Source organism: Symsagittifera roscoffensis, chromosome 6, assembly GCF_963678635.1.
Source record: "Symsagittifera roscoffensis chromosome 6, txSymRosc1.1, whole genome shotgun sequence".
NCBI lineage: Eukaryota > Metazoa > Xenacoelomorpha > Acoela > Convolutidae > Symsagittifera > Symsagittifera roscoffensis.
In genome coordinates this window covers 13,418,422-13,429,010 of record NC_087067.1, presented here as the reverse complement: position 1 = coordinate 13,429,010, position 10,589 = coordinate 13,418,422, and the positions used below count along the sequence as shown (strand labels likewise).

The 10,589-nt window shown below is 39.4% G+C and overlaps 2 protein-coding genes across 2 annotated transcripts in view; both read left to right on the top strand.

Moving 5' to 3' along the window:
* Positions 1-10,589, top strand: part of LOC134848132 (terminal uridylyltransferase 4-like) — a 438,124-nt gene that overhangs the window by 206,668 nt on the left and 220,867 nt on the right. The gene's annotated exons all lie outside the window — the stretch shown is intronic.
* On the top strand, positions 107-5,571 carry LOC134847924 (uncharacterized; the record flags this gene model as incomplete). The annotated part of the gene is given in 7 exon segments (XM_063865214.1): positions 107-283; positions 1,013-1,239; positions 2,790-2,916; positions 3,101-3,230; positions 4,279-4,390; positions 4,780-4,855; positions 5,086-5,571. Coding segments are annotated over 7 exon segments (1,106 nt in total), but the record flags the coding sequence as incomplete, so codon positions are not given.

Genomic DNA, 10,589 nt, shown 5'->3' with positions numbered 1-10,589 from the left:
AAATAAATCATCTTCGTGAAAAGCAAAAACCTGACAATCAATCAATTCATCAGGAAAAACAAAATATCTGGACTAATTAGATCTTTTATTTTAATTTTGTATCTAGACGAGGAAAAAGAGGCAATGTCACTTGCGGCCGAAGAGTTGGTAGAATTTTACCGAATCCGAAAACTGTGTGAGCCGGGCGTGAAAACTATGCTGATGGACGAGTTCATTGTCCCGCCCAGATGCGCAGAAAAGTTGGCCACTCAAAACGAACTGAAGCGTGCTTGTCAAGCTGAGTGTTAGTATATTAAGCCCTCATCCAGTGTATTCATCGGTTACGTTGCAGTAGTTAGACAACCGCATAATCAGACTTGTCAGTAAGCAGACAAATACTGTATTAACTAATCTGAATGGAAACAAGGAAAAAATGATTAATTAATAATTATTTATTTCGTAAATTTGCTTTCTCATCTCGATTCTGATTGGTTAATGTGGTTTGCTTAATGACGAGTATGAATACGGGGTTGTCTAAATACAGACTGCGCTGCGCATTCATCGTTCGGGAAGCTCATATTTGCAGAAGCTCATATACTGCGTATTAATCGGTTCGGGCAGAAGGAATTCAGCATACAAAAGTTTGAGAAAAAAATAAGTAGGACAATTGGCAAGGGTTGGATAGTTAAGAGTTGAGTGATCGAAAACTTCCGGTGTCGGTCATGAAAATAGACCCATTCAGTAGAAGCGCTAAGCAATACCTTAACGATACCAACATACATATATACATTCACTTCTCCTGTCTAAGACAAAGTCCAAATGTTTAAGCATATTAACCTAACAAAAAACAAGGATAGCTGGTTGCTGTGCTAGTAGCACAGAATGTTCCAACCACTATCATGAAAAAAAATAATTTTTTTTTCAAATTCGTTGTTTTCGTTTGTTGTGCGATGAGAGAACAATGCAAACCTTTTCAACGATTTATTTTCGACGTTCGATTTCTAAACTAAACTCAACGTTCGATTTTTTTTAGGCTACATGAAAGCCTCCTCCGACGAAGATCACCTGGACCTGTTTTTCAAATCCGGAGACGATTACGACTACTATTCTGACGAGCCAGTGTTGTCTTACCAGAATCTGGACTCGAACACCTTCGATTCCGAGTGTGGCCAGGAGGGGGAGGGGCCTTACGAGGAAGATGGAGTGAGCTACTATCCTCGATCAGTGTTCTTCATCGGACAGAAAGCCATCTGGACACAGGTATGTCAAATGAAAATTAAAAAGTGAGAATAGTGAGTTGCTATGAAATTAGCATAGCAGGTTTCGAACACACTTAATTATGAACAAAAAATTACATTAAAAAATTTTTGGTTTGATTTTCAAATTTTTTTTGAATTTTTGTGTCCATATTGGGGAGGGCATAACTGAAAAATTTGCATCTTCAAGAACACTCGCATCTACAATTTAAATTGATGACAGCACAAGAAAAATCCACGATGAGGGAACTAAGCCGAAAAAACGTGAGCAGACAGACGAAGTTCAGTTTTTCGCGGAATTTATTTTTTCAACTTACATGTACTAAATAATCAAGAGAAGGCCGGGATTCAAACCCCAGAGCCTTAGGGTACAAAGGCAACGTTACCTCTAGGCCAAGTGGAAAGAAGCTTCGAAGTAGTTAAGGTTCATTATTAAAGCAACTTCACAATTTTTACAGATTGGTAAGAAGAGTGATTTACGGGAAAATGTCTAGCAAGTGTAACAAAAGATAGCCGTTTACTGTTCTTCAAAAATTTTAAAAAAAAAACTAGAAAAAAATTAGTGTCAAGTTTTTTTCAAATTAGTGTCAATTTTTTTCTGCGTCAGGTGATTAAAGGATCTAAACGAAAAAGTTAAATTTAGGCATATTCGGCATTCATAGTAAATTAGGCAAATTGCACAACAGTTTTTGTAGAAAAATGACCACAAAAAAAATTATTAATTTTTTTTTTCAAATTTTGTAAGTTTTTGATTCCCGAAATGAAGCTAGGGAATTCTTAAAAAACTAAAATATTTCACTGCCGAATTTATGCATAAATAAGCTATTGTAAACCAACTCGCTTGCTTTATTCGCTCGTGTTTGTTTAGACTAAAAACTGAAAACCTGTTTTTCTCGATACCGGGACAAAATATTGAAAAAATTTATTAATGTCGTTCGAATCACGATTAAAAGGGCTTTTATTTGATAAAACGCTCGATCCACTCCGATGATCAATTGTGGTACCTGATTTTGTATGGAAAACAAAAAAACGGAAACCCGAATACAAAGTTCTTCCCCATTGCTAATTGTCAAAACAACAAGTCTGTTGCTGTGCAACTAAGTACACAAAATTATGATTAGCTTCATTTTAAAAAATTGTGCCGTTTTATATGCGTGGTGGGATGAGAATGAATCAAGACAAAGACTTTGAAAATAAGTAAATTAATCATCATAGACTACAGTTGTATTCAAATAATGAATAAAAAACAAACAAAAACAGAAAAAGTTCAAAAGGTTTTTTTTTGGCTTAGAAAGACCATCATTCTATCAACCAGTCCTTACTAGTTTGCTTTAAGTTTTGATATCTGTTTTTACATGGAATTTCTCGTGCATGATAAGTTGCTATATAAAGCGATCAAAATATAAAATACTTGACACCAAAACTACTCCTTTGTTAAATGAACTTTTAAAACAATTCTCGTTCGGGTTTATTGTTCCGACCATTTGAAAAGACTATTTGGACAGTAACCGACTATCCTTGTTTAAAATATTTTTAGTAATTGATGTTTTTCAGGCCAGTTATCTGTGCTATGAGTACAAATCAACCTCTGAAGTACCAAAACCCCTGATGAAATCACCTGTGACTGCAGAAGCCTTGCCGAAAGAGGACATCAAAGCAGCGTACGAAAAGTGCTGTACAAGTTAGTCAATTCTTACCTTCAGCCAGTGAACTAAATACACTTGCATATCTTCTGACTTAAATAATCGAAACCGTTGATACCGAAATCCCTCATAGTATCAAAAACAAATGTAGTTATTTTAACGGGTCAGTGTAAACATGAAAAGTTATATCATAATTAAAGTTTGGTACTTATTATTCTGCAGAGGACGCTGACTACTACTCAAGCATAACAGAGATGCTGCAGGGAAAAGACGAGGTCAAATGTCTCACCGACGAAGAGGTCATGGTCGACTTCGGATTCGTGCCCAGTCTCGTCCGAGGAACCATGCAGAGGTAAGGCGTAACTTTTTACTCAGAGGCGAAGCTGCACTGAACAAACAAAAGCCAGAAAACAGTAAAAAAATAACAAAAAGTAGCTCTAAAAGACAAAAAGGTGGAATAATAAACAAGGACAAATAGGCCGTGAAAAAAAAACTTTTTTCTATGTGCCGGAATCGAACCGCGGACCTGGCGATTTCAGAAATGCCAACAAATGAGCACTATATTTGCGAGTTGGATGGCAAAAAGGGGGTTTCGTCACATAAGTCTATGCTCGCTAGCTGACTTGTGTAAAAAACAGCCCATTTGAAGGAACGCAACCTTCGTGACGAATTTCAGCCATCCATGCAAAATAAATACTTACTGTCTAGTGTTAAAAATGGCTATTCAAACTGCGCAGAGCTCATAAACTCATATAAATAACAAAAATAACCGGTTGTTGAACAAGCGGCGCAAAGTTGCTACCAAAGTTAATCGCCAGAAAAACTTGCAAAAAGTCTTCATATTTTTTTCATTTAACAGTTAAAAAACATTGTGAATCACTCTAATAGTTCAGTCTCGCAAAAAAATGTCTTTAACTCAATTGTGGTACCTAATTTTGTGATATATTACAATGGGTGGCAGATTCAAGTTAAATAGCTGGATCGCTCTTTGTTATACTTCGAGCAGTATGTATAATTTATTTCAAAGCCAATTCTTTGACAAAAGTTTGAAATTTCAATTTTTGATTAACGTTTCTTCTGGCAGAATAATATATTTATACAAAAACTATCTTAATAGTAGTATAGTAGTACAATTTATTGAAATTAAAACGACTATATTATGCATAAGAATTCTCAAATTTGATACATGCACTTACTCAAATATTTCTCAAAATCACCACCTACTGTAATACATATCACCCCTAACTGTACTCGTAAAAAACACCAAAACCCATTTTTTTTGCTCTTTCGGCTTCCATTTAGACTTGAATCGGGGGTAAATCCTAAATTCATTTTTAGAATAATTCAACTTACTCAATCTCGCTCTCCGAACAAGGTAAAAGAAATATTTATTGCTACAGATACAGCAGACAGTGTTGGGAATTCTACTCGGAACACGAGCCCTGTGGCTCCAACGTTATCCCTATCCCAGATAATGTCAAGTGCACGAAAACCGGCGACGAAGTAGAACAGGTAAGCCAGAGAGCTGCTTTTACTATTATTGTAAAACTCAACAAGTTAGAATGCAGGCCGAATTTGATGTTTTTGGTAGTGTCAAATTATGGCTCATAATGCTTGTTTGATGACTTTGCTTGATTCAAAATCTTGAAAACCAGAATAAAATATAGTAAAATCTTTCTAAAAAAGTCTTCTGCTTCAAAGCTTAAGTAATTTAAAGAGCTCACCTATTCTGAATTAACCAGAATCAACGTTTCCAACTTGGAGCTCGCATTCATTAGGAATTTTTTGTTCTAAATTTTTGTTTTAACAGTGATTGTTAATTTTAAGAACTAGTGATTCTTGCTGTTGAAAGCACATTTAGTTGCCCTATTTCTGAGTTACACATTTATGTTATCTTTCAGATGTCTCTTGCGCGAGACAAGGACCCCTCGGAAATGATCTGGTTCCTCAAATACATCGAAGACAAAAATGTTCTAGGTAAGAAAAGAAAGAACAACTAAGCAATTTTCTCTGAAATGTTGTATGACGTATTATTACCAATTAAACAACAAAATAATTCATTTTTGATGTATCTGACCTTTAAAACACCTGGATAAGAGCGCGAGAATACGAAAACAGAAGACTGCTTTTTTCTCTCACGGTGCTAGTCGCGTGAACTTGAATTTTACAAAACAACCGGGATTTTTTTAAAACAAATTGTGTTTCAGGAAACGCTCTTCAAGCGTGCGCAGAGGGTGCTAAAATGGGCCGAGCAGTCACAGTTCTTCCAGGAGTATCATTGGGTCTCGAAGCACAAGTCTACGGACTGAATGAAGCCGAACTGGGATCCCAAACTGCCGCCACTCTGGCTTACATCACTTGTGGAGTGTTTTCTTCTGTTCACCACAATAACTATTTTGACATGGACAGTGAATGCAACCCGTACGCTTTGGACATTCACACTAACCGCAAATTCGATTGCTGAAAAGATGCACGGCGAAACAACTTCAACTTTAGAATCAGGAGTTTAACTTCAAATAAGTGCATAACAACTCGATTCAACAAAGAAAAACCCTGACACAAACAAACTCTGTCATTGCTAACTTTTTTTTACAGTTTGTACGAGCAAATAAAGATTATGATTAGCCATATTATCAACATTTTCCATTATTTTCAAAAGTATCTGATAAAAGGGAATTGATGATTTTCAACTATGCGTAGTTATATCTGAGACTCTACGAAGCTTGTTGACTTCTGCCAAGAAAAACTCAGCGAAAAAAATAGCTCAACTAGCATAATCTAGTTTCTGCTACAAATGAAAAAAAATATATAGGTTACCGTGAAAACATCAGATAGTGCATCAAAGGCAGATCTAACATTTTCGAGAATGTTTCGGACCTTTTTTAGCCGTCCCAAATCACTATAAAGACGCTTTTTTGACCAAATCTTCAGCTCCGCAGGCGAAGCTTTGATTCGCATAGTCTGCTTTGGTTCGCAAAAAATTGATAAAAAAGGTGAAATTTCGAAATATTTCTAACTGGTTACAAGCGTGAACAAAAATTCGAAAATCTCAAGCTTTTCAAAGCAAGCTATCAAGCACGTAAATTTTGAAAAAATTTTAATGGTTGTTCTGATAACTTGCGCTGTTTCGCTAAAAGAAAGTGGTTTTACATCGTTCGATAGATGGAACTGTTTCAGAAAAAATAAAGTTTTTTTGAAACAACCTATGAAATAATCAAACTAAGTGCAAATGAAACTGTTCAAATAATTTAAACTGCTTTCAATTTGTTTAAAATTTGAAAATTGTTGTCTAGCAAGCTTTTCGAAGATAAAACTTTAAAATAACGTGAAATTGAAACCTTCCGAAATAATTAAAAAGAGCAATTTTTCCATTATGACATACTTTTGCATGTAATTGCGATGTTACAGCTATCTTTGAGACGCGGATTTGGTCTGAAAAAAGGCTATTGATCACTTAATTACACAGGATCCAGACGACGCCGCCTTCCAGTGGTGGATCCGACATCTTGGGCCCCACCAAGATGCAAATGGCGTCAAGCCCCCCCTCCCATTGGGTCGGGAGAAGCTCCGAAGTCTCCGGGTTTTCGGTTACGGAGCGTCTGAAGCCGGCCAGGCTGCTCCGTCTGCTCATCCTTATACTACTACTCCGCTCCGGCATTAATCCAAACCCTGGTCCAGGGCCTTACTTTTGCTCCCCTTGCTCTTTCCGCATCAAACGCACCCAGCCCAGCGTCTGGTGCCACATCTGTGGTTACATTCACCTTAAATGTAGTGGTCTTACCCACCTTAACCAACACCACCTTGACTACTATTGCCCTACCTGTACCTCTACCTACATTTTACCTCCCCCAGGCACCAGGTCCTCTAACTTGACCACCCCCAACTCCCAAACTTGTTCAACTTCCCTAACCGCCCCCCAACCCCACCTCCCTAACCCCCCTCCCCCTCCCACCCTTCCCACCTCCTCGAATAATAATTCCTCCTCCCAAAATCGCGCAAATCGTAATCGTGTAAATAGTGTAAATAACTCAAGTTCAAACAACCATTTTAATCATACTGCTGTTAATAATGTAAATAGTTCACCACACCCTGCCAAAGGCCTTTTAAAAATCCTTCAATTTAATTGCAACGGTATCTCCGGAAAAGCACCCGAAATTGCTGCTTTCTTATCTCAAAATCAAATTCATATTGCTGTCTTCCAAGAAACTAAATTAAGAAAGAAATCTCGAAACCCCTCACTTGGCTCACACTACACTTTAATTAGAAAAGATCGAGAAAAAGAAGGGGGCGGTCTTCTCATAGCCATACATGAGTCGATACAATACGAAGAAATAAATATTAACAACGATGGAACACTAGAGGCTATGGGCATATCAGTGGTAGCCAGTTCATCCAAGCTTCGTATTTATAATTTCTACATCCCCCCTCGCACGAGCTGTCCCCCTGGTTACTCTGCGTCCCTTGCCGAACTACTTGAACCTGGGGACGCCTTAGTACTCGGAGATGCCAACGCACATTCACAACTATGGAACTCCAACATCGAGGAAGATCAACGCGGCTCTGTACTTAGCAATGAAATAACCGAATCCACCTTTGCTCCATTAAATGATGACACACAAACCAGAGTCCCTTTTAACTCAGAAAACCAACTCTCGTCACCAGATATTTCCCTCGCATCCCAATCGCTCTTACTCTCCACATCATGGACCCCAATTAAATCTCTAGGATCAGATCACCTACCCATTCTTCTAGAACTACCCTTGGATGATTTTATAAATTTTTCGCCTAAAAGGACTTTTGTAAATTTTTTAAAAGCAGATTGGATCAAATTCACAGAGGAAATTGAGGAGGGTTTCTTTTCAGCGGTTCCACCTTCCGGAGTTGCCGCTGGAGAGAAATTCTTGAGGGACCTGGTGCTCAGGGCAGCACGCCACCACATCCCCGCTGGCCGTATTCGCCACTTCACTCCCTCTCTTTCCCCCGAGTCCACTGCCCTAGCCGCCGAAAGAGATTTAAGCCGAAAACAAAATCTCCCCCCAGAAGTCATATCCCAACTGAACTGTAGACTCATGAAACAGACAGCAAAGGACAAAGAAAATAAATGGCGAGAATTCCTCCGGACTTGCGACTACCGCACTGGTGCCAGAAAGTTCTGGAAAGTGGTACGCTCCTTAAATGGATCTAAGCCCGTGGCAGGAAGACACCCCATTACTTTTGGTTCTAAACCCATACACTCACCTCGTGATATTACCAGCTCTTTTAACAAACAATTCACCAATGCCAGACCCCACGCCTCTGACAAACTCCTTCGTATAACGAGAAGAAAAATTGCCAAACTACCACTGTCAGACAGCCCAATTTTTACCCCTGAAAATACTAAACAAGCCATTGCAGACAGCAAACCATCGCGAGCGCTAGGTCCCGACGGCCTCTGTAATATACATCTTAAACATCTCGGCCCACTTGCTACTCAATACTTAACATACCTTTTTAATATCTCTTTGTCCGAAAACATTATCCCCCAAATTTGGAAAAATTCAAAAATTGCACCGCTTCCAAAGCCCAATAAGGATCTTAAACAATCAACATCTTACAGACCTATATCCTTACTCTGCCCAGCAGTTAAAATTCTGGAGAGGCTCGTTCACCCCATCTTTACCAAACATCTCCCCAACGCCAAACACCAACACGGCTTCCGCCCTTTTCACTCCACCACCACAGCTCTCTCCACTCTCGAATTTTACATTTCAGACGGTTTTAACCAAAATCGCCCCCCTAAACGTACGGTACTGGCCACACTTGACTTATCTAAGGCTTTCGACATGGTGTGTCATCGCTCACTTGTGGAACTCGTTCATGACACTCCCCTCCCAAGAAGTCTAGTCCGCTGGCTAAGTAATTACCTTAATGGTCGACAGGCTGCCACCTCATTCCGTGAACACACATCCCCCCATCGAATAATCCACTGTGGCGTACCCCAAGGTTCTGTTTTATCACCCACACTCTTCAATTTTTATGTCCATGATGCACCGCCACCTCCCGATAATGTAAACCTTGTTTCGTATGCAGACGATTTCCACCCCTTCGCAAGCAGTTCCAATATTGATATCGCCTCAAACTCCCTCAATAGCTACCTAAAAAGGCTCTACGATTTTTTCACCTCACGCAAACTAAGTTTCGCGTCCTCTAAAGGATCAGTTACACTTTTCTCCTCTTATAACAAAGAATTTAATAAAACACCTAGTGTTCTTTTAAATAACGAGGCGCTACCCCTAAACAAAAATCCAACAATCTTAGGGGTGACATTTGATCCAACACTTTGTTTTGCCACTCACTGCAAACAATCCGCTGAAAAGGCCAGACGCAGGATCGGAATCCTGAAGGCATTAGCAGGATCAACCTGGGGTCACTCCAAAGAAACCCTCCTCCTAACTTTTAAAGCTTTAATTCGCCCCATACTTGACTATGCAGCCCCCGCATGGTCCCACGCATCAAGTAACACCTCCATAAATTGCCTGCAGGTTGCCCAAAACCAATCCCTTCGCGTTGTTACTGGATCAAATCTAATGAGTTCAACTGCCCACCTGCACAGTGAATCTGAAATCCTAACGGTCAAAGACCACCATACCCTTCTGTCATCTCAATTTTTTATCTCTACCTATCGTTCCCACCATCCCATTAATTTTATACATTCACATCCCCCTCCTCCCCGTCTACTTCGCCCCTCAATTATAAGCTGCTTCAAAGAAGACATCCAGAAAATTTTAACCGACTTTTCAGTCTACGCAAACCACCCTCTAGTTCTGGACGACCGAGACGAAGTCTCCACTTTTATTTTTAACTACTACAAACCAATTTTAAAAGACAACCATACCTCCCTTGTAACCAAGTTCCTAGCCGAAACCCCTCCGTCTAAAGTTATTTGTATCCCTCCCCCAAAGATTGACCCCTCTGAAAAATCTCTCCCACGTCCCACGCGCTGTAAGCTCTCCCAACTCCGGTCTGGCTACAGCCGGCTCCTTAACACTTACCTATCCCGCCTCGACAGCTCCATCTCCCACCTTTGCCCAACCTGTTCCCTTGCCCCCCACACAACATGTCACCTTTTCAACTGCTCCCAAAACCCCTCCCCACTCACCCCAGCAGACCTGTGGCTTCGGCCGGTAGAGGTTGCTAAGTTCCTTGACCTGGAGACAGAAGAGCCCAACCCGACCCGCGTGGGCTAACAACAACAACAACAACTTAATTACACAATTATTGTTCTCGACCACAGTCGGAAGAATAATCATTGGAATGAAGTATGGCATATGGTGTGTTCTTAATTTTTTGCAGCCAGTATTCCAGCCAAAGATCTCGTGAGGGTTAAGCGTGGTATCAAAGTCTAGCTCTGTTGACGTGATTCAGATTCATTAAAAAATCAAATTAACTCAATTTTGAAGAACAATTGCTCAGAACTTTTTTCAGTCTAACTTAGACGCTCCCAAGTAAATTCGAATACAGTTTCAACACTTTTTTTTTCTAAATATACTTCTCATTGTTTATTTTTTTTTCCACTTAAATCATTCACCTAACTTTTAGAAAATAAGCAGTACATGTTGGGGGAAAAACTTCACGGGTTTTTGTCTTTATTTTCAAATTTCTTGTCTTGAATTTTAGTGGCCGGCTATCTTTGCTATATTTCAAGTTGTTTTTGATATTCTTGGTAGCAAAC